General features: G+C 41.8%; 1 protein-coding gene across 1 annotated transcript in view; it reads left to right on the top strand.

Annotated features, from left to right (window-relative positions):
* The first annotated feature begins 3,247 nt into the window (after positions 1-3,247).
* The window catches only part of VGLL4 (vestigial like family member 4), a 125,667-nt gene continuing 103,470 nt past the window's right edge, over positions 3,248-25,444 (top strand). The window contains exons 1-2 of the mRNA XM_063121214.1: positions 3,248-3,296; positions 9,214-9,290. Of these exons, the coding sequence (XP_062977284.1) occupies positions 9,227-9,290 (64 nt within the window). The 5' untranslated portion in view covers positions 3,248-3,296; positions 9,214-9,226. The remainder of the gene's footprint in view (positions 3,297-9,213; positions 9,291-25,444) is intronic.

Raw genomic sequence — 25,444 nt, 5'->3', positions numbered from 1 at the left:
GTGCCATAGTTCAACTATGTGGTGGGAAGAAGTACTTCCTTCATCTGCCCTGAATCTCCTACATTTCAGTTTCACTGGATGACTCTGGGTTCTAGGATTATAAGGTGGGGAGGAGGTGAAATGAAGTGCTAAATTTTTAATCTTAGCAACTGCATATGAGAAAAAAAGCAGAGATGTAAGAGGAGCATTTTACTTGGTGTGTAGCTTTCCCATGATTTCTTTTTCCTATTTTGCATTTGGTATCATAGTACTTGACTTTGGCAGCTTTCAAAGCCATAGTTTAAATCAATAACATCTTTATAATATCAGGTTTATTAGAAGGACGACTAGAATGCTATTTCATAGAATCATAGAATCACAGAATAGCAGAGTTGGAAGGAGCCTACAAGGCCATCGAGTCCAACCCCCTGCTCAATGCAGGAATCCACCCTAAAGCATCCCTGACAGATGGTTGCCCAGCTGCCTCTTGAAGGCCTCTAGTGTGGGAGAGGCCACAACCTCACCAGGCAACTGATTCCATTGTCATACTGCTCTAACAGTCAGGAAGTTTTTCCTGATGTTCAGCTGGAATCTGTCTTCCTTTAACTTGTTTCCTTTAACTTATTTCGAATGGAATGCCTCATTTGTAATCTTGCCACAATTTACTATGGGATATTGATGTATGCGTGCAAAGGAAAAACATACATCTGAAACCCCATGGGGGTCAGGAGTTATAGTAGGGTGTTAAGCACACCATTCCTTTGTCATTTCTCTACTCTCAATCAACCATATCCAAGGGGGCTTTTATTTTATTTTTTAAAACTGTGTGCAATGAAGTTACCTTCGAACAAATGTTCAACAAAAGAAGGTACAAGAAAGGAAGAGGAAAATAAGCAAATTCATGTACCAGTTATTAGTCATTTCTACGTGAAGCTTTTCATGTAATTCACCTGTTTGGCTTTTTGACTATTGAGATTATCAAAATGAAAACTGGTACATGGTGAATGTAGAATTATATCTTTCAGGTTCAAATACCAGCCAGACCTCCATACTCATTTTCAAATGGGAGAGTTCAGGACATTTTACCTTTCAAATATGAATCCCATCTTGACTCACAGATCCAATTTAGGTCAGGTGAGAAAGATGTAAATACAATGGAATATCACCATTGAAAATAAGACATCAATATAAACGTTGGTTGAGGGAAACATTCTGTTTTTCAAGGACAAAGCCCACCTCAACAGCCAAACCTATTTTCAAAGGGGAGAGAGAAAAAGGAAGAAAAACAAAACACACGCACACACACACACCATCCAGTGCAATATGATATCTTAAGTGAGGCTTTCTGAACATTGCATTCAGTGTGCAACCTTAAACTACAGAAGTCAAACAATGACAAGGTGCACCGGCCACCACTGCAGGAGACAGTTCTGGGAGGAGTAAGCTAAATGACAGTTGATCCCAATCAGGCTCATGAAAAAGGCTTCACCCTCACCTCTCTCTGCTGCAACCAGGCGGAACGTACAATTTATTGTTTTATCTAAGTTCTGAGATTTTGAAGCTAAATCAGCTTTGTGAGTTAGCTGGTGTGTTTTGTTAATCATTCCTAAGTCCTTTCTACGTGTGATTGCCTGCTGCAAAGTAATGACTGCAGCCTAATTATAGCAATTGGAAGCAATCTATCCTAGTATTCTGAAAGCAATGTCTGTCTGTCTGCAAAATAACATGGAACACAGCCTTGGCATGGAAAGGTAGCTATTTTGGGGGGAGCTGTATAGCTAACTGATTTATCTTCAACAATATATCAGGTTATATATAAATCAGGTCCGGCTGTACTGTTAGGCAGAGTGAAGCAGCTGCCTTACACTGCACATTGTCATTTGTTTTTACTGTATTTCTACTGCCAAAGATGGTGGGAGGTGCTTGTGGAATTTCCTGCCTCATGTGCCAAAGCAATGTGCCTGTCTTTGGGTACTATGCACCTTGACTTGGATTGGTGAAGGGCACCATGTTTTGCTCCATTTCAGGAAGTGAAATGTCTTGGCACACCCTGATATACACAACAGGCAACTCACTCCTTTGAAAGCAGATTCTTTTCAAAACTGGCAGCGGTCATAAGCATAGTTCCTAAACTGGTCTTTAAGAACCTCTTTGAGGAGTTGTATGTTATAGGGGCATTCCATAGTAGTTGGCTGGAGTCAGTTACAAAGTCAGTTAGGGAGCATTTCTATGCATGTTTAGACAGAGAAGTCCTACATCTCCCAGCACTTCACAGGCAACTATGCTGGCTAGGGCATGCTGGGAATTGTAGGAGTTTCCCCCCCTGCCTAAACATGCTTAGGGGTGCCCTTAGTGAGAGAAAACAGGATATAGAGCGACTTAAGCTGTTTATATTTCCAGCATTATCAACACGATAGAGCTCAATATGACCATATCGGTTTAATTTTTAAATCCCTATTTGCTCTCTGTACCCATCTCTTCCATGTGTCTGAAGCAGAATGCCTCCCTGAATCCTCCCTTTCTGCTCTTGACACCTCACCGAACTGAGTGGGGGAATTGCTCCGAGTGAAGATACAAAGGTAAGTCTCTCCGCTTGTGGCAGCACGCACATGATTTACTACGTGAAGAGCCCGCTTCCTGTACATTTCACCAGTCCAGTCGTGCCGCTCTCTTCCCACCTAGAGCCGCAGCACGTTACAATGAAAACACTGCCCCGAATGCCTGGAGTTTGCCCAACGGCGAGGCGGCTTTGTCTGCAGTGGGCGGCGGTAAATGCCAACTGCGATCCAGCGTGGACTCGCCTCCCTGGAGGAGGAAGCTGAGGTCAGGCCCTGAGAACCATGCGCGCGAGCGCGCTTCTGCCTCCCACTGAGGTATCTTTCTCTCCCCCCCACCCCGCCTTCAATTCCTACCTGGTGAGGATGTGATGTCACGGCCTGATTACCCTAATGTATGCTGATCTCATGGGCTCCCCAGCCAATGGGACAGCATGGCTCTCCCCACCTGCTAGGAAGAGAATTCCATCATTCTTGGAATTCTTGCCTCGGCCAGTGCACGGCGGCGGCTCCTAACGCGACTGCTGACTCTGCAAGGCTTGCATTGTTTGGGGACCAGCCGCCCGCTCGACCAATCAGCAAGCAGGGTGCTCCCCGGCTGGAGCCCGCGCAGCGGAGCTCGGCTTGCCGAAGTCGCGAGCGGCACTTGGAGGAGCCGCCGCAGGGAGCACGCTGATCCCCGCCCCCCTCCTGGCCCGGCCCGGCTCGGCTCGGCTCTGCAGGGGGGAGCGCGACGCAGCAGCGCGGAGTTGGAGCAAACTGGTGAGTGAGGGGGAAGGAAAGGCTGCCGCTCGAGCCCGCAAAGCCCTTCGCCCCCTTGCATGCTTTGTGACGGCGGCGGAAATGCACTGCGGCAACTTTGCGGGAGGGGAGTCGAGAGCGGGGCGGGCGGGCGAGCGAGACTCTTGGCGGCCCTTGTAGGAGACTTGCAGCTGGTGGCCGGAGCCCGCGCGCGCCACCCTCGAGCGGGCCCTGAGCTCCGGAGGGGCGCCGTGTCTAGACTTGCCGCGTGTTCCTTTAGTCAGTTCGAGGGATGCCTGTTCCTGCAGGCGAACGCGCCGCGCTCGGACCAAACCTTCCCATGAATCTCTGGCCACAAGTGGGGAGACGGGGACGGTCTCTTTCGCTTCGGCGTAGCTTATTTATTTCCAGATTTTTGAAATATTGAAATGCATGTACAAAAGAAAGAAGGCGCTTAGTGTCCGGTCTGGCACACCGTATCAAAAGACGCCACCCCCACCCCCCAATCCGCGACTTTTTCTTTTCTTGTTCCTCGCTCCAGAATGTTCTAGTATGGTCAACCGTCATGGAGCCCGTGCATTTGCTCCACAGAACTAGCCTACAAATGACCCGTGTCTGACCCGTTGAACCAGGCAGCACTCCTAGAGATGAGAGGCTGCCCCCTGTGATGCTCTCTCGCCAAGCGCTTCCTTCTGTAACATGCCTCTCCCTCACACACACCTACACACTGTTGCTGCTGCCTCTGTTTATTTAGCATGCGCATGTTTCACAAACCGCTGAGTACCAACTCCGTGCTAGAGACTGAGTGGCACACAGAAGTAAGTCATCCCTGAACAACTGACTGAGGAGGGTTGGCCAAAGAATAGTGGGGACAGGGAATGAGGGACAAAGGAATAAGGTAAGGCCACCATTTGGGTTTATTTCTGCATGATTCCTGTCATCTGTCACCTATGCATTTCTTATGTCTAAGCTTTCCACTTGTCCTCAGAGCTAGGGTCTGGAAGAAGTTGATGGTCCACAGATTCCTATGATGGACAAATACAGTTTGATTTGTTACATTTTGTGGTGGATGTTTATGGTTCTAGTTTCGTCCAGCCCGATGCTAGTTGTTGTAGACCGCTGCTGTTATATTTGGCTTGGCATGTGTCTGTCTTTAGTTCCTGGATTGTACAACCCTTGTAGCCTTTTTCAAACTCTGAAGTGCCAGCATGGCTTCTGCTACTTCATGGGCTTTTTGATTTGTAACTTTGCAGTCGTCACCCTTTTCTGACTATGAAGGTCATCCAAATGACTTTGTAATACTTTTCAATGCTCTGCTATCTACATGGGAACTAAGCACCAGCACCTCCTTACTTTACTTATTTATTTACTGGTTCTGGATCTATGAGAACGGATCTTTCAATCCTACCTCCACCATGGTGAATGCTGTCTGCATTGTTAATGGACATGCCTTTCTTCGACAGCTGTGATGTAACTTGTTTAAATTCTGGACCTATTTAGCTTGTGATGTGGTCTTGGGAGTTTCTTAAAGCAAACGATCATCTCAGTTCAGAATCAGTGAGGGACAGTGGCTGAAGACACCAGGGTGCATATGAAGCTTTTTCCTGCCAAGAAGGAATGTGTGGCTGGTAAAATTCTCTGTAATTTTTTTTTAATAGTCTGGGAAATGTTCTTTCTTTCCTGGCTAAAATTATTGTGCTCTTCTAGAATTTATAATCTGATGGAAGGAGAGTGTGTTGCTTTTAGTACCACATCTTCATGTTTTCAGCAGATTCCTCCAACAGGGTGAATTGGCAACACCTTGGAATGTTGTGTCCTAAGGAAAGGAAACTAAACTAACCGGCCTGGTTTCAAAACTGAATCTGTGCAACAGGATTTATTCAGGATAGTTTACAATTGCAGTTAGTTTACAGTCACTGTTAGGCACATTTGCAAGAATGGAAAGGCCTGGAAACCATTTAGTCCAACTCTATCTACTGGGACATATTAGGGCTGTTCGCATGACACAACAACCCCACTGTGGGTTGTCATTTAAACCATGGTGAGGTTGCTGGAGTGTGCAGCTGCCACTTTGAATATGCAATTCCCACTTGTGTCATGTGAATCTGGTGAATGTGCCTTATGTGAGGGTTAAACAATTGTCATATAATCCATGTTCTGTTTTAGGGTTCCAGGCTAAGTGGGTTTGCACGACAACCCCTGAGCAGGGGTCGCATATGCTACCTGGTGCCCATAGGTGCCATGGCTCATTGTGGATTAAATACCTCACAACAAGTGTGTGTTGTCTGAATCCAGTCGTTCTATTCTAACACTTCTGAAAGAAGAGGGAAGCCAAATTAAGCAAAACAGTGGTTCCTATCATGAATTTTTTTTATCTGGAGTAGCTGTGCAGAATGACACTTGCTTAAACACCCATTTTCATTTGTTTGCCTGCATGTTGCAATCATAGAGCCTGAAAGCCTTACTGTCTCTAAGTAGGATCTTTCATAGCAAAACCTGGATATATACCAATTACTATATGTCAAAATTATAGTTTGATGCAATCAGAGTGTAGATGAGACCAAGTGCCAAACTACATGCAGCATTAATCATATGGTTTGTTCTTGAGTGAAGGATTTCTCAAACTGGGAGGAGGTAACAAGCAGGGTACCACAGTGCTCAGTCCTGGGCCCAGTGCCCTTCAACATTTTTATTAATGACTTGGATGAGGAGATGCAGGGAATGTTTATTAAATTTGGAGATGACACAAAATTGGGTGGGATAGCTAATACCCTGGAAGACAGAAGCAAACATCAAAGTGATCTTGATGGGCTGGAGCGCTAGACTGAAAACAGCAGAATGAAATTTAATAGAGATAAATGCCAAGTTCTATATCTAGGAAAAAGAAACCAAATGCACAGTTACAAGATAGTGGACACTTGGCTCAGTAATACTACAAGCGAGAAGGATCTTGGAATTGTAGATCACAAGCTGAATATGAGCCAACAGTGTGATGTGGCTCTAAAAAAAGCAAATGCTATTTTGGGTTAAATTAATAGAAGTATGGCTTCCAAATCATGTGAAGTACTGATTCCCCTTTCTTCAACACTGGTTAGAAGGGGTATGCGCTGCGCACTGTAAAGTTCTGGTAACTGCAAACATCCGTGGAGCATTCGATCTTCCAGAGTGGAGATTGGCCGCTTCCAAACCTGTTGAATAATTTCAGAGCAAAGGCATGCCCAATCAGAGCTTCTAAGGTCTCCGAAATTATCAGAATGTTTTTCAGGCATCAATGCTGTGTGTGTGTGTGTGTGTGTGTGTCAACTGAATATCTCCATATTTGGAAGACACTGAATGGGGTGAGGGGCAGCTTTGTTATTGACATCTGTGGCTAACCAATTAGGAATTGCCACTGCGCTGTCCATGACCATGTTCTCCTTCAATCGCAGTGTTCTGGGGAATGGAAAACACTAACTGGCTGCTGGTTCTGGCCATTGGTGGGGAGAGGGAGCGTGTTTTTTAAAAAATAATAATTTTAAACCATGAACTTTTTTAAAAAAAAACTTAAGAAATTAAGGCTTAAAGAGAACTACTCCAAACTTGGCATGTGTAAAGAACTACTTAAGAGATATCACCATGCCAAGTTTCATGTCTTTATCTTTAAAAATGAAGGAGCTGTAAGCATTTTATTAATTTCCATTGACTGAAGTGGTTATCCGAAAACGGTCAGTTCTCCAACAGGTAATCTGTCAGGGAAGAGTATGGGGAGTCACTCTGAAATCAGGGCAGAGCTCAGCTTGCCAGAGTCGCGAGCGGCACTTGGAGGAGCTTAACAGAGCTCTGCTCCAAATTTCAGGGCGGAGAAGGCCTGCTCTCCACACCCCTACTGGTTAGGCCTCATTTTGAGTATTGTGTCCAGTTCTGGGCACCACACTTCAAGAAGGATGCAGACAAGCTGGAGGGGGTTCAGAGGAGAGCAAAGAGGATGATCATGGGTCTGGAAACAAAGCCCTACAAGGAGAGGCTGAAAGAACTGGGCATGTTTAGCCTGGAGAAGAGAAGGCTGAGGGGAGACATGATAGTGCTCTTCAAATACTTGAAAGGTTGTCATGCAGAGGAGGGCCAGGATCTCTTCTCGATCATCCCAGAGTACAAGACATGAAATACCGGGCTCAAGCCAGAGTCCAGCTGGACATCAGGAAAATTTTCCTGATTGTAAGAGCAGTATGATCATGGAACCAATTACCTAGGGAGGTCGTGGGCTCTCCCACACTAGAGGCATTCAAAAGGCAGCTGGACAGCCATCTGTCATGAATGCTTTGACATGGATTCCTGCATTGAGCAGGGGGTTGGACTTGATGGCCTTATAGGCCCCTTCCAACTCTACTATTCTATGATTCTGTAAGTGGAATTTTCTGAGTGAAGGTTGTTGAACTTTTTAAAGCATTCTTAAATTTCTGCTCTTTCCTGTTGAAGTTCTTTGAGACACTTTTAGATTTTGACAATATTATGTGTAAAGTACTTGTTGAAGTGTCTGGGAGCTATCTTGTTGTTTTTTAAATCAGTAAGTTTATATTCTGCTTTTCCTCAGAGGAGCTCAGGATAGTGTACATGGTTTTCCTCCCCCAATTTTATCTTGCAAGAACTCTATGAAGTTGGCTAGGTGGAGAAGTAGTCAGTGGTTCAAGGTCACTCAATTAATTTCATGGCTAAATGAGAATTTGAACTTGGGACTCCTTAGTTCTAGCCTGGCACTCTAACCACTATTCTGTACTGCTGTCTGTATAGACAGGCAGAAGTAGCAATAGTCCAAGTCTTCATGGTTCATATTAGCGCTGCTTTGGGCCATGAGTCAGTCAGCCAGTCCTTCATCTCTGGAAGCTAGCAGGCTGCCAGAATGTAAGCAGCAGTGCTAGTTAGACCATGAACATGAGAGAAACTTGTGTCCAAAACAGATTTGCTTGGTTTAGTATAAAATTGATAGAATAGGGACAGATCCATTTGGTCTTGGAATTAGTCTGCTTTGTACCATGTTCTGTGCCTTTCTCATCTTTGTTGTAACATTGGTCTTTGTATTTTGTGAAAATATTTAGGGAGGGATTTTTGTTTTCCTGGCAGCCGAGGGAATGTATTTCAAATTCCTAGGCATCATCATCAAATTTTTAGGCATCTGGAAGTTTTCCAGCACTGTGTTCTGGATTGTAAGTTAAATGTTATTATTTGTGTGCTGCATAGCAATAATGATTTGGCTTGCTGTGCATGTAGTGCTCCTGGAATACAGTTGTTTTACAATACAGCAAATGTAGGGTTTCCTTGAACTTCTAATCTGTTCAGTGTATAAAAACAATTATTAGGTGGGCTGAGTAACAACAACAATCTGAACACAGAAGCAGTCCCTCTGCTTAGTTTCAGATTAACGCCTTTTCTGATTGATACTGGCATTGCTGATTACAAGGAAGGAACTGCTTGGTTTAGCGGAGCATTGCACTTTATTTAGTTTCCCTATAACTGAATCATGAAAGCTAGGTTAAGACCAATATTTGAAATATATTTGGGTATTTAGTATTTGCTATCTGTATGGTTTCAATTCAGACCAGTGATGAGAAGGTTGGGTGAAAGATGACATTTGTGTTTCTTTGTGATCTTGGAAGTTCCCCCAGAATCCTTTGAAATCCTTCTCCCAAGATTTGGGGGAACCTACTGAATGGGAGGGGAAACTCTGTGAGTAAGAGGGGATTGCCAAAAATTAGGCAGGGAGAAACACCTTCCATGAATGAAATGTTGGCGCCTCACTGAAGAAACATTATTATTATTATTATTTTATTTCTATACCACCACATAGTTGAAGCTCTCTGGGCAGTATTACTACTGTCTGCTGGTAATTTAATGAGAGAGGCATTTCTCTCCCTTTTTTTGTTGTTTCAGAAAGTAACAAAATATTTTTATATATATTTTTCAGGATCCTGACAGGAATGGAGACTCCATTGGATGTTTTGTCAAGAGCAGCATCCCTAGTGCATGCTGATGATGAAAAACGTAAGTCCAAAGTTGAACCTACATCTTCATCCTGAGCCTTGGTACAAAAGAAACTGTGCATTCCTTTGTTTTCTTAGGGTTCCACAGCTCATAAATAAAACACATATATGAAAGAATGCGGTTTAAGAAATTAATTTCTTAATTGTGAATAGAACAAAATGTCCTAGTTGGTTTCAACATCGATTCACACTTTCAGTGTGTTGCTTTTTTCATATGGAGTGTGTGTGTGTGTGTGTGTGTGTGTGTGTGTGTGTGTGTGTGAGAGAGAGAGAGAGAGAGAGAGAGAGAGAGAGAGAGAGAAATCATTGTTGAAATTCTGATAATTTTAAAAGGTATGTTTGAGGTAAAGCACCTTCCTCTGAATTCTACAATGAGAATTTAATATTACAAAAGGTTAGATGGTCTGTACAAAGCAGTTGTGCCAGGTTTTGGTGTAAGACTCTAATGAATAGTTATCAAATAATAAATGGAGGTTGCTTATTATATCTCCTTTAATCAGTACTGAGTACATTTATGAAAATGCATGGAAATTATTGATTTCCACAGGTCTAGTTTGTCATTTTTCTCTGGTTGGCTCTGAATTGTGTTCTGCTACTCCTATCTTGATTTTATATGGATTTTTTACAATTAATTTCCAAAACTGCATTTATGGTTTGCTAGTGCTGCATTTGTTTCATTCCTATTGTTTGTATTATTATTTTAGTTGGGTAAGCCATATTTTCAGTATGCAATATATGCAGGACAGCGGGCCAGTTGGCATGATCAAACAGCCCACCTTGGCTTATTTAAGCCAGAGTGGGTTGTATCATGTATTGATGGCCATTTTAAATATTCACGCTGCAACCATGGCTTGACTTGTCTGAACCTGGGGACTGTGGGTTATGCAAGGGTTGTTTTACCTTTGCATAAACCACAGTATCTTTGTTTAGATTACACGACAAGCTGTGGTTGTGGCTTGAATATTTGGGATGCCAACTGCAGGCACTGTGACTTGTGGCTTAAATAAGGCATGATGAGCTGTGACAATCATGTGAAACTGGTCAATGTCAGCATTCCTTTTAGTTAATAAAAAAATGTCCTAATTTGTTCGTTTTCATGTACTATAAGTCGTAGTCATTGTCATTCCCTATTCATTTAACTGCCGAGATCTTTAGTGTGTGTGTGTGTGTGTGTGTGTGTGTATAAGCCCTAACACTGGTATGGAAATAGGGGAGGGCTTAATTTAAACCCCAATTGAAGCCCCATTTAAACCCTGACCAGCTTGCTAATTCCTCAATCTAAGCCTTTGTACTTCTGATTGCAGCTGTAGCCAAAGTCTCTAGGTTAAGAACTTAAAAGAAGAGTAGAGGCTTGTTTAAAAATAAATAAATCACATCCAGACTTTCTAAACTATATTAAAGAAATATAGATTTGGTGTATAAAAGAAACACCCTTCCACCAGGAAAAAGATAAAAGTATAGAAATGTCACATCTGGCTGGTAGGTGCTGAACAATTGCTGCTACAGTCTGCTGGGAGGGAGCAGATAAATTATCCTAATGTCATAATTGCTTAATTTCCCCAAGAACTCATATAGTATTAAGAAGGAAAAAGAGTAAGATGGTGCTGTTAAGAAAAAACAGTGAACAAAACCTATATCTAAATATTCTGGACTATGTTTACTCTTCTTGTTCAAAATTCAATGTTAAAATGTTAAAAATCCGTTCTCTACTAGCTAAACTTTATACAAAATAAAACTTCATTTTTGTATGTTACTACTTTGTGCCCAGCTGCTTATGTTTTCTTTAAAAAAGTGTTAAACAGTTAACAGTTCAGAACAAAACTGTGTCACAGTAAAGCAGATTAACTTCTAGGAATATCCATCAAATGTCAGGCATAAAGAATAGAGCTGAAGCTTGTTATGCACGAAGACTAAAACCTATTTTCCCATTTCACATGGATAATCCTGGAGAAATGATATACTGTTGCATTTTTAAACCAGTAGCAGCACATTATGTTATTAACAATCATTCCAACAGCATAACACAAAGAAGACTGAAAGACAGGCATTCTTCTTCATGAATTGCAGCGTGAAAGTGCCAGACTGTTGCACCGGTATGGTTAGGACAGAAACACTTGGTTTCTGAAAACACAGTATCTTTACAGTCAGTTGAACCCTCTTATGAACATCTTTTAAAACAGATGTGAAAAATGTTTAGCCATCTCTCTCCCAACATGGGGAATTATATCCAGTGATTATGCTAATGAGCACAAAGCTACATTATAATTCGGGGGGGGGGGGGGAATCTAGGCACCAAAACAGACAGTTGCCCCATTTTCCAGTCTATTTAACAATATGAAAATGTAACTGGCTGTGAGAAACATTAGAGACAAATAAGGCCATATTCTCAACATGCCAAGTTTTCTTGGATTCTGGTAAAATGTTGATAGTTGAGTAGGAGTTCGGGTAATTCAGGAATTTCAGTGAAATCTTCTGGACAACAATTTTAATTTTCCAGTTTATTTCCGATGAAAATAAAAAGAGAGTAACTCTTGTCTAATCAACTACTTTCATAGAAAAACTGATCACAGACCAAAAGAATGTGGTCATAATAATTCCCTGTAGGGTTAAGAGAAGTATTTTACTGCACCATGTAGAATTATAGTTTCAATGTATGAATCTCATACTGCCTGATTATTATTATTATTATTATTATTATTATTATTATTATTATTATTATTATTATTTATATAGCACCATAAACAATTTACATGTGATTGAGTGTGGGAGCAAATCTTGGACCTACAGAGTGCTCACCCTCCCCCACTCTTCACAGAACTTCAGTGTGAGATTTTGTAAACTTCTGCATGCATAACCTCTATTTACGCTATCCACCTGCAACCAAAAAGAGAAAGAGGGAGGGAGAATGAGAGTGAAATAATGCCAGTTTACTTGCACTTTTTATTTGGGGCTCAGAGCAGGTTCTGTTTCAGAAAGTAGCAGGGGAAGGGGGTATCCCTCCATGGTTCCATCTTTTCTCATGCTTTTTGCCATGTTTATGTACCTGCTGAGTGAGGTTACAGAGGAGTTTGGAATGAACTGTCCTCAATTTCTCACTGTCATCTGAGTCAGGTAAAGTTGTGAGTTGGCTGAACTGGATTCAGTAAAGTCTGAATTCAGTAATGGGGTGGAACAGGGCCAATAAACTAAAGTTGAATCCTGACAAGATAAAGCCACTGTGGGTAGATATTTCTGACTTGACACCCAGGTGGCATCAGTGGCTTGAAGTATCTTTTACCAGCTTCAGCTGGTTCCCTGCCGGCTATGGCCATTCCTTGCCATGATTCTCCATGCATTGGTAACTACCTGATTAGATTACTGTAATGTGTTACATGTGAGACTGGCCTTGAAGATGACCTGGAAGTTTTAGCTAGTGCAAAAAGCAGCTGTCAGAATTTTAACAGGTACAGCCAGATGGAACCCTATTACAGCAATTCTGATAGTTGTCTGTTGTTTCTGGGCCCAGTTCAAAGTTCTAGTGTTTACCTTTAAAGCCCTGCATGGTTTGAAGGAACACCTGTCTGTCCTATACCAACCTGGCTGTGCCTTAAGATATTCAAGGGAGGTTCTTCTCCATGTCCCTCCATTAGTGGGGGAAGGGAGTCTATTATGCAGTTATAAGGAAAAGAGCTTCCTCTGAAGTGTAATGGTGTGGGTTTCCCAGAAAATATTGTGGAAAATTTTCCTATGGAAATTGGGTTTAATTTGCACATTGGAAAATTTTCAATTTATATCAGGAAATTTATTGATGCACTGAGAGTAGTCTATTATTTATTTATTTATTTATTTATTTATATAGCACCATCAATGTACATGGTGCTGTACAGAGTAAAACAATAAAATAGCAAAACCCTGCCGCATAGGCTTACATTCTAATAAAATCATAATAAAACAATAAGAAGGGGAAGAGAATGCAACAAACAGGCACAGGGTAGAGTAAAACTAACAGTATAAAAGTCAGAACAAAATCAAGTTTTAAAAGCTTTAGAAAAAAGAAAAGTTTTTAGCTGAGCTTTAAAAGCTGCGATTGAACTTGTAGTTCTCAAATGTTCTGGAAGAGCGTTCCAGGCATAAGGGGCAGCAGAAGAAAATGGACGAAGCCGAGCAAGGGAAGTAGAGACCCTTGGGCAGGTGAGAAACATGGCATTAGAAGAGCGAAGAGCACGAGCGGGGCAATAGTGTGAGATGAGAGAGGAAAGGTAGGAAGGAGCTAGACAGTGAAAAGCTTTGTAGGTCAACAGGAGAAGGTTATCTTTTACTTCTACATAGTATTCAACAAAGAGGAAAAAATACCCCATGCTAAAACTTTGTCCCAAAACATGCAAAATATTTGAGGGAAAAATTAAAGCACCATTAACTTGAATTAAACATTATATTATTTAGAAAATTTATTGGAATGTAAAGACCCATGTTTGACCCAACGTGTAAAGACCCATGTTTGACCCAATATGTTCGACCCAATAATAATAATAATAATAATAATAATAATAATAATAATAAATTTTAGCAACCCAAAGAATTTTGCTTAATAATAATAATAATTACCCGCATCGCCCTCTGGATCGAGGCGGAGCACAACACAAATGCAAACATCATACAACTAATTAAAATATTTTAAACCAATACATCACTAAAATCAGCACATCATTAAATATGTTGACAACCAATCTTCTATTTCAGCAGAGTTCATTTTTCTTCTACTGAGATTGTTAGACACTTGCTTTTGCTGTTACTGCTTATTAGTTCCATTTCAGACTGAAATATATATGTATTTTAATCACATATATGTATTCTCTCACAGACTGCTAGGGATAATCACTTGGAAACATTGATTACAACTTTGAAATTATCATGCTTGCCTAATAAATATATCATCAATTGGCACCCATTCGTTTTTACTAATAAATATATAAAATGGAAAATGGATTTGCTGCACAGTCCCTCGATTCAGGCTGCTCCTCTGTGATCTTTGGCTCAGGGAGCTCCAGGTCATCCAGATTGCCATGCCCAGAGGGGCGTGGCAACTTCCTACAAACTCCTTCAAGCCTTTAGAACTCCATGATTCCCCAGTTTTGTGTGTGTGTGTGTGTGTTTTATTTATTTATTTATTTATTTATTTATTTATCATATTTATACCCCGCTCTTCAGCCAAAAAAGGCTCTTGGAGCGGCTTACACTTAGCAAAAAAGTGTAAGCCCTCAGGCTTACAGTCTAATAAAGACATGACACACAAGGAACAGGAGTTCAGGAGGGAGGGGGGAAGAGAGAGAGAGAGAGAGAGAGTCCAACAGAAGCAGGCCCCGATGTTTCTTCTGCCTGCTCCTGTCCCCTTGCTCTTTCTTCTTCCCCGCAGGGCCAAGATGACAGATTGCCCTGTGGGGGTGGGGGAAGAGTCCAACAGGAGCAGGCCATGATGTTTCTTCTGCCTGCTCCTGTCCCCTGTTTTGGCATGGCTTCCCCCTACTCCCTCCCCATTTTTACTACAATATCCTCTATTCTCCTATAAGTTCATTAAAGCCTCTAGCTATCTGTATAATTCCTATAGCTTCTTTGGGGCAAGTGTCTAAATTTCCAATAGCGTTAAACAGCCACTACTTCTAGAAGTTCTGGGAAACATTGATCAGTCTTTCTTCATTATGTGACAGCCTTCCTTGCCCTTACAGATCTGAAAGGAGAGAATGCTTGCAGAAACACACATGTTACCCTTTTCATTTATCTTCTCAGCAATCTACAAATAAGTACAATTTTTCACATAAAACCTTTTAGTCATCCAAACAGCATTTCTTGAAGAAGGGCACCTGAGCCCTTATAGGGGCATGAGCAGCCTGGTGAATGGAAGACTGGGGTATTTGTAAGAGAGATTAGTAGACAGTTAACAGGATGTGTTTGCTGCCTTACTAAGTAATCCGGAATATAGTTGAAAGCATACATGTAAACGTAACAGTAAGATAGACCTGATGCAGGAGGCCTGAATAATCTGAATGAGGGTGATGCCATGTCTGCGTATATGTTTTATATGAAATCTCTTGGTCATAGCAACAGCCAGAAAAGTTTTAGACTTCTGAATTGAGCTACTACAACAAAGCTGAATTATCACTGACAGGTGAATCTGATGAAACAAAATTCTCTTTGTGGATACAGGAATGACCAGGGAATGTATTTGTTATTAATATTTATATACTGCCTTATTTGTAAAATGCTCTCAAGGTGGAATCAAATAATAGAATTCGGTCTGGCTATTGTATTTTTTTAGGGAACCAAAATTATAATGAAAAGTAGTTATTTCTTTTATAAGCTGAGAACAGAACTACTTCAGAAGTTTTAAAGAGTAGCTAGGAAGGATTTCAGTATAAGGAATATCAGTCACGTCCCCCAATAGTTTTTTTTCCAAGGTTTCTGCTCCTCCCACCCTTTCAGCCCACCCACCCCATTTTAGATTGTCAACATTCAAGCTAGGAATTATCTGTTGTTTTTGTTTTGCTTTTTAAAATACTTTTTTGGTGCACCTATCCACTCTGAATGTCTGGGATAAAGGGGAATTAAAGATACAAATCTTAAGGTCATTCCTTTATGAATTAAAATTAAGAATGAATATTATTATAACATCTCATAGTTGCTGAAATAACTTCATTTGCAAAGCCTGTAGTGGTAAGTTTTCTTTCATACAATATGAAAAATACAAACCTTATTATGAAGGAACTATCAATAAAGTAAACTATGATTTTGAGTAAATAACCTTCATGTACACCTCCTTCAGTGAAAGATTTCTTTTAAACTGCTAAACATCTTAAATGTAGTAGTAGTAGTAATTCTGTTGCAATGTGCTTATTAAATTTGATTACTAAATCTTTTGCAATGTGCTTATTAAATTTGATTACCGAGAGGCAGATCAGAAATCTATGCAGAACTGTGAGAGCGAGACCGATTCACAGTAAGGCTGCAGGTTGAATGGATCATAATGATATAGTTTTATTGTTGTTTGTCAAGTAAAATAAAACACATGAGATACAACAGGGAAGCAACCCACAAACTTCAATAGGAGATGACTGTTTGCACAACCTGGCATACTTGCTGTTGCATTTAGAAGAGAGCTTCTCTGCTTATAACAGAACAGTCATTTGGTTTAACTGCCAATATCTTATTTTATTCCTTAGAAACTTCTCTCTACCTTAAAATAGGTCTTAAATAGTTAACACATACTTAGGTCAGAGTGTCAGCATTATAAACACAGCCATCCTATTCATTTATTTGCTCTTATTTCATCTTTGTCATGACTTGATCATTAAGCAAATTTGCTTGGCTTCAATAACAGATAGAATTGTTCTTATCATGATTTAAACTCAGACTTGTTAAACCAACTGCCATCATATCTGATGTAATCATGCAAGGGAGTCACTTGTAACAGGAGCACAAACAATAAAGTGCAAACATGTCACTGCAAAGTTCAAGTCTGTTAGCATAGGTGTGTCTCAGAGGTAAAAAATTTGTTTAGACAAATGGAAAACAATTTTGGGAAACATAAATAACTTGATGCAAGAATTCTTTTAAAAACTGATGTTAGATTAACATTTCTACATTGCTCCTAATGGAAAAGTGCATGCATGTATGAACTTTGGTTGTCCTTTGTCTACAAAGTATAAAGTGGGCTTCATGACAATGAGAAGCATGACTAATGTGAGCTTCTCAGGGTCTCATGTAATAGACAGCTAACCGCTTTGTCAAATTAGTGAGACTTCAAAATAATGGCTATTTCTGGACACGATGCTGAAAGCTGTCAAAATGAAAGTTGCTTCAGTGATCTTTATGGTGGGTATATCGGAAAGCTGGGGACTCAATGCAGGCTCTCTGCACCCTTGTATGTTTGCCAAGTGCAATATACAGGGGTGGAGGAGTGACAAGACAGCATCCATTTTTGCTCCCTATGCAAGTCTGTGGAGTGATTCCTCATAGGCTTGTATAGGGTGCAAAAAGCCTTCCTACCAAAACAAAAGCTGGAGGGTGTGAATGTATGAAATGGATTATCACCAAGGTCCCAGTTGCCCCAAGGGTGTTTGTCACTGGGTAGACTTTGTGCCAGCCAATTTTCAGCAGGGGGGAAGTCTTTTTACTCAATGAAATTGCTTCATTTAGTTGCATGAGCTTGGGGAGAGAGGATGAGAGAAAGAAAGAGATTAAGAGCCAGAGGCATAGGTGGGGGAAGTGGGAGGAGAGAGGAGGAGGAGAGAAAGGAAGGAGACATGGGGAGGGGAAAGAAAGAGGAACCAGAGAGAGAGAAAGGGAGGCTAAAAATAGAAATGAAGGAAGGAAGAGGAGCCAGAGACATGGGAGGAAGGGAAAAAAAGAAGAGATGGCAGAGGGAAAGATATAGGAAGAGAGAGAGAGAGAGAGAGAGAGAGAGAGAGAGAGACCAGAGTGGGTAGCACACACACAGGATACACATTCATACACACCCACACAAAAGGGGGTACTCTAGTATTTTTCTGTTTAGTCCCCTACCCCACCCCGACAGCAGTCTTGCTCACCAAGCTAAAGACTTATCCTGTGGCCTGTTCACAATTGCATTTGTTGAAAGATATATTAAAGCTGGTTTAGATAAAAGGATATATGAAAGTTTCACTTCAAATGAAGGTTGACATCAAGCAGAAATAATCTGGGTTAAGGAAGAATGTATACTAGGGCTGTGCACCACCTCGGGCCGAATCCCCCAAACCGAGGTGAGTTAGCCCAAGGCACCCAAAGACCAAAGCAGATTGGTACTGAAGCCTAAGACCAATTTGAAGTGGTGTTGGGCCACTCCCCCTGCTTGCCTGCCTGGGAAAGCTGGTGCAAGGCCGGACATGAGTCCATTGGACTCACCTCGCTCCCAGCCTTCCCTGGTCATCTCCCCTCGCCGCCACTGCACCCCCACCACCTGCTGCTAAGACTTACTTGTATTTTGCGTTGTCCTCCTAGAGAGCTGAGCCGTGATTTAAAAGTTAAGGTCACGGCAGCTCCCAGAGGATTCAGCTGCAATTTAAAGTTAATGATATTAATTAATTAATTTCTTAACCACCTCTCCACTTGGCTCAAGGTGGGGAACAACAGTGAATATAAAACAGATAAAACCTGATTAAAAACATAGTATGCATGATTAAAACATCCTTAAAAACATCCTAAAAACAGTCTAAAATTCCACTGGATAGGCCTGCCAGAATAGATAAGTCTTTTACTATTTTAAATGCTAAAATACTGTCAAGTTGACGAATTTATATACATATCTCTGTATGTTCAGCCTTGCGCTTGCTTAAGTGGCTGTCTAGATTAGTTCATCAAATTGAGTCTTTGGAGAACAACAAATCTTTCCTCTGGTGGCAGGGAGTTTGTGAATGTAGATGAATAAATGAGATGAGACACAAGTTATGGTTTGAATTAAGGTCCACTATTATTTATTTCAGGATCTATGTAGAAGGAAATAAGTGCAGGTAAGTTAATCAGATTTCTACAGGCCATTAACCTGATGTCTATTTGGGGAGCCACCCAGAGCAAGGGATGGACATAACTAGCCCACCCTCTGGTCATAAACCATACCCATCTGGGTATGGAGGGTGACCTTCCCAATTTATTCCACCCAGGCCCTCCCAACTCCAGATGTGTGAATTAGGTTAGCAAAAAATACCATCTGTGCTCCGCCCACAGGTCCCACAGCCTCTTATGAGTAAGAGGCATGGTAATGGACTGGATGAGGGCTAATAAACTGAGACTCAATCCAGACAAGGCGGAGGTACTGTTAACGAGTGGTTCATCTGTGCGGCGAGGTGATGTTTGCCCTGTCCTGGACGGGGTTGCACTCTCCCTAAAGGATCGGGTCCATAGTTTGGGGGTGCTCTTGGATCCAGAACTGTCACTTGAGGCACAGGTGAACTCAGTGGCAAAGAGCACCTTTTATCAGCTTAGGCTGATATAACAACTGTGCCCTTATCTGGACAGAGATAGCCTAGCTACAGTTATCCATGCTCTGATAACCTTTCGTTTGGATTACTGCAATGCGTTATACATGGGGCTGCCTTTGAAAATGGTCCAGAAACTTCAACTGGTACAAAACAGGGCAGCACAGTTACTAACAGGGACTGGCCGACGAGACCACATTACGCCAGTCTTTTTCCAGCTTCATTGGATGCCAATCCAGGTCCGGGCCCGATTCAAAGAGCAACATTTAAAGCCCTAAATGGCTTGGGGCCAGGCTATCTGAAGGAACACCTCCTTCCGTATGTACCTGCCTGGACCCTAAGGTTATCCTCAGGGGTCCTTCTCCGCGAGCCCCTGCCAAAGGAAGTGAGGCAGGTGGCTACCAGGAGGGAGGGCCTTCTTTGCTGTGGCACCCCGGCTGTGGAATGAGCTCCCTAAGGAGGTTCGCTTGGCACCTACATTATATGCTTTTAGATGCCAGGTGAAGACCTTTTTATTCTCCCAGCATTTTAACAGTCTATAAATAAATTTTAACTTGGTGTTTTAAATTTGTAATTTTGCATTGCTGCTGTTTTTATCTGGTTGAGCTTTTATATTGTATTTTATATTATGGTTTTATACTGTTGTTTTATACTTTGAATGTTTTTAATTTTTGTGAATCACCCAGAGAGCTCCGGCTATTGGGCGGTATATAAATAAATAAATAAATAAATAAATAAATATTATGATAAGATGTACCTTGGAGTCTTTAGCAGTGAGCTTCTTATTGAACAGGATTGGTCATTCCCTTGAAACACAAGTAAAGCAAATGATGACAGACAAACCCAAGTACCCCAATGAATTGAAAACTTCTCTCTTTGGTTGTCTAAAGGCTTTTTTTTTGTAAATGCAAATATTATTGAAATGTTTCCCAGTTAAAATAGCAGGATAAGCTAGTTTATAAGTAAGGAATGGCATGTGGAAAGAAGAAGGAATAAAGATGATCTTGTAAGTCATCCTGGGGACCTGTTGAAGGTTAGAAACATCTCATAGTTAGACCTTGGGATGGGATCTAGTGTTTACACTTCTGCTGATTCTGCTACACCCCACCAATTCCCATTCATAAGCAGTGCTCACTGCTTGCAGATTGAACATTTAGGGCCTTGCTAGACGGAGGTTTAGCCCGGTGCTCGCCCCTGTGCATCCAGATGACGCACAGGGAATCCCGGGGTCAGGCAGGGGTGAAACCTCCCTGGGCGTGGTGTAAGTGAAACCCCATTTAGCCCAGTTTTTCCTGCGGTCCTGGCCTTAGGTCGGGCTGAGGCCGGGACTGCAGGCGTGTGGACCGTTCTGCCGCTTTTCCAAGCTACCACACTTACGCATGAGTAGCCGGGAAAAGCGGCGGACGAGCCACAGCGCTCCTGCCCCTTCCCCCGATTCTCCCACGACCTCCCCTGGCCTCCAATCCCCCCTGTCCCCACGTCCATGTTTCGCCATACTCCTGTCCCCACTTGCTGTGTCCTGCTGCCGCCAATGTCCCCTGTCGCTCTGTCCTGCTGCTGCCGCCGATGTCCCCAGTCACCCTGTCCCGCTGCTGCCGCCGCCACCGCTGTCACTGTCCCCAGCCGGCATTTCCTGTTGTCGCCATGTCCGGCCTGTGATGTGTGCTGCCAGTGATGACGGTGGCAGCAGCAGAGGGACACAGCGACTGAGGACATTGGCGGTGGTAGCAGGACACAGCAAGTGGGGATGGGGGTGGCGAGACATGGATGTGGGGACAGGGGGGATTGGAGGCCAGGGGAGGTCATGCGGGGAAGGGGGGACCCTATTTTTTTTTTAAAAAATTCCTTAACTGGTCGTTGGAGCACTCCTGCGCACGTGGCCACTTTAAGGGGAAAAAATGGCGGATGCAACGTGGCTTCCCTCGGCCCTGTCGCGCCTCAGGTGTAGACGGGGCCTACAGGCCATGCTTCTAGCGCAGCCTGGCCCCTCCTCACCGCTGGATTTGGCGGTAGGTCTAGCAAGGCCCTTAGTGTTTCCGAGGCAACCAGAAATGAGAAAAAATACTAATTTCTGGAACTGGGTAAATGGTTGGAGCGTGCACAAGAGAATTAGCAGGGGCATTATTATTATTATTATTATTATTATTATTATTATTATTATTATTATTAATTTATTTATATAGCACCATCAATGTACATGGTGCTGTACAGATAACACAGTAAATAGCAGGACCCTGCCGCGTAGGCTTACAATCGCCTATTGCTTGCAATCTGTTATGCAGGAGTTATGTATTGTTTGTACTTTAAACATAACCCTCCTCCAATCCCATGCATAACACATGAATATGGATAGTTGTGAGAAAAATATAGGTTAATAAAAAGGGTTTTTTTATATAACAATTTTTTGTGTTTTTTTTTACTCAGTACTTCTGTGTTCCTCTGTGTACGAAATAATCTAAAAAGTAGCTTTTGTTCATCTCACCACCAACACTTGCTCTGTTCATTTTAACATAATTGCAAAATCCCAGAACATAGTAAGTCACTGTTTTGTGTCATCTGAGAACTTGTTAAGCACCTCCTCCACCTCTTGAACTCCTCTTCCTGTTGGCTTTTGTTGCCGTTGGGCTCCTTCTTATCAGTGCTCTGAATTTATTCAAATCAGCTTTCCTGAAGTCCAAGGGAGTTTATGCAGATATTTTGTTGGTGCTTCATGGTCAACACATTTACATGCTTTCTCGGCTGCTTCAAACATGTATCTTACATTTCTTTCAATTGCTTCCCAATACAGTCAATATGTTTCAATGCTGCCTCAATATCCAGGTTCTTCTTCTGCAGCTGTGCTGTTACAAGTTTAAGCTATCCCAGTACTTTTAGCATAATTTCAGTAAGAAATGGGGGGGGGGGACGACGACACCCAAGACTGCTTATCTGATTAAGCAATCCAATAGCTTCAGTTTTTAGTTGACTAAATGTTTCACAAGGGGAAGATGCATTAATTATTTTGCGCGTAGAAGAAATGAATTCTGTCTGAATGTATAACTGAATCCAAGTGTCCTGTGCATTGCTGAGCCAATAGGCATTTTGAAGAACTGCATTTATAAATCTTAGCAAAATGCCACTTCTTAAAAAGAAAAAGGTACAGCTGTTGACATAAGTAAAATTATTTCTTCATCTCAAGTATAGCCTCTGCATGTACTATTAGGAATATCTGAGCAGATTCCACTGTGATACTGCCCCAAAATAATGGCATCTGTATCTTTAAGGGGGGGTTCCTCCAGCTACAGGCCCATTTTAGAGGGTACTTTAGTGGATTTCCAGTGCTGAGCAATAGTTAGTTTAGCAGCAGTAAGTAGATTATTGATGAGATCCTTACAAACTAGGAGTGGAGCTTCCTTTCATTACTTCCATTAAGGAGCATCAGTGGTGGATTGAGAAAGAGAACACTTACATGGCCCACTGAGCAAAGCACATGGAACAGTGCTTATAACATTGGTAACTGCTGCTGCTTTGATGTTGGAGTTCTTCTTTGGGCCATTATGACAATTGGCCCATGTTGGCAGGAGCTTCTGAGAGTTGAAGTTCAAAACATCGGAAGATCTACCTTCCGCCCACCCCTGCCCAGATCATATATTGTGAACAATTAACAACGAACAGTATGTTAATTGTTGTGAACTGCTCAGAAAGCTTTGGTTATTGGGAGGTATAGAAATATAATGAATAAAATAAATAAATATATGTTTAGACTGTACATGTGGAATTGTGTTGCGCAAGGCTTTTTTGAAATTGTGTGCTCTTCATTTCTGAGCAGCTGCCTTGTTCTTGGAAGCCATTCAGTACTATTTTGAGCATGTATGTTTTATTGGAGCTCAGTTGTCTGACAACAACAATGAGGTTAAACGTCAGATAAGCCAACATAATTCCTCCTATTTGTTTGCACATTATGTCTGCATCCTGCTAAAGTTGTAAATGGAATTTCTCTGCACTGTGCTCACTGTTTTCGTTTATTTATTTTTAATGAATTCATTTAAAAATTTGACCTAGAAATTTTTCTTCTGAGATTCAGAAAGCAAGAAATTAAAGGGGGAATACCCCTTCCCTAACCCTGTTCCCTCTGTATTCTTGAAAAAGTAGTATTAGACAAGACACAAGAAAGAAAAACAAGGCATGTGATGTGAGGAGAAGTATAGCTGCTGTTACATTAATTTGTATCGGCATCTATACTTCTCCTTACATCACATGCCCTATAGGTATAAAATACTTATACCTTATAGGTATAAGTATTTTTACATATGCACAAATCTATTCTCTTCCACTGTTATGACTGCAACTCCACATGTAGCGCCAAAGGTGGCTTCCAAAATTTCCTAGTTTTGGGGAGATAATTTCTCTAGTGTGCAGGGATAGTTTGGGAAGTGGTTGTCTGTAGGAATTGTGGGTTTCTCTGTGTTTACCTTGGGATCCCTGTTCTAATTTTCAAGTTCAGATATTAGGCAAGTCATCTTGCAAACTTAGGGTTCACTCTGTGCTCTCCAATGCATGCGTTTGAGCATACATAACACTCCTGGGGACGTAGCAGTCCTAGGAACACTCCTGGGGGAGGGGAGAATGTGGCAGAGACTTGATTGCCCTTATAAAGGGTGAGCATAATATTTGTTTAAAGGCAGATGCTACTGCAAGATAATTTTTTTTCAGTTATCATGCTCATTACTAATATTTTATTCTGCACCTCTAATACCAATGTGGACTTGTACTTACCATTTTGGAAGCAAAACAGGCCATCCAAAAATAATGTAGTGGTTTCTGTGTACTTGGGGGTATATATCAGTTTGTAAAGTAAAAGCGAGCAAAAAATGATCTGACCTGTGATCAGTGTGTGTGTGGAAGAAGGGAAAATGTGAGGTGGGAGGAAATTGGCACGCTTGACCCCCCTAGGAATGTATTGTAAACTGGAGTTGGGTATTGGGGTCAGGGGCAAGTGAGCTATAAGATTAAAACATGTCTTCTTTCCACTATACCGGCAGTTATCAGAAGGCAGGAAAAGAAAATGGGCACCTTTCCCCCCCTTGCTCTCCAGTTATTTTTTCTTCTGTTGTAGCAATAAAATTTGGGGCTGGAACCAGAGCCCCTTAGCGCTATATAACACACTGGGCAGCAAAGCTCCTTTTCCAGCCTGGCTGCAGTTCTGAAAAGGAGCATTAATTTATTTATTTGTAACCCGCCTCTCCCTCTGGATCAAGGCGGGGTACAACACTATAAAACTGAATATTGTTTAAAAGTTACATTGAAACACAATACAGGGAATGGGAGACTAGAGGGCTTTATAGACTGAGGGATCTTGTAGTCAAAGATCAGCCCATTTCAACTGCAAAACAATGATAGTTGGAACACAAGTTGTGTGGATGCAGGAACTCCAGATTAAAGTATTTTCTAAAAAGGTGGCCAAAAACATGGCATTAATAGACATTGGGCCTGTTCAGAAAACACAGTAAGCCTTGGTTAGGCTGCTACCCTTTTGCCGCAAATTGTTAGTGAGCGTGTTTAAACTGTGGTTCTGTAGCCACCATGGTTAGGAATAGTTCACATGACATGCTGAGCCATAATGTTTAGCTCAAAATGCTTAATCACCATGGCATAGCGTGTCATCTGAACAGGGTCTTGGAATCTTTCTGACTTCAAACCTTAGAGAACATAAAAATACTCTTATCTAACAAGTATAATATACTTTGGGAAGTAATGATAGGTTATACACAAAGTTTAAAGATGGTCTGGAAAATTTATCTACTGTGCCAAACGGACAATAACTGCTGGAACAAACTACCTTTTAAGACTATCAGCACCAATTTGAAAGAGTTGACAATCAAAGCAGTATACTGATGGCACTTCGCTCCAACCAGACTTCATTGGATGAACCTTCTCTGTCCCCACTTTGCTGAAGGGGATGTGGGAGAGTTGGGAAGCTGGTCTATATATGGTAGAACTGCCCCCAGGTTCAAAGCTTCTTGTCTGGAGTGATTTCAAATATCCTCGGTTGCATCATTGTACCAGAATCATTCTTAGCATTGCCTCTTACATTATCCGTTACAGTTAGCAATTTGCTACACTGTGAAGTAGTCCTGTTTTTGTTGTTAGCTGGGTGCCTAGAAATAGTACAAGATTCGAAAACAGGTGCAGGCTGCACAATGCAGGGCTG

The sequence above is a fragment of the Elgaria multicarinata genome, chromosome 3 (assembly GCF_023053635.1).
Source record: "Elgaria multicarinata webbii isolate HBS135686 ecotype San Diego chromosome 3, rElgMul1.1.pri, whole genome shotgun sequence".
Lineage (NCBI taxonomy): Eukaryota > Metazoa > Chordata > Lepidosauria > Squamata > Anguidae > Elgaria > Elgaria multicarinata.
Note: the sequence above shows the minus strand (reverse complement) of the source record. Positions and strands in the feature narration are given on the sequence as shown.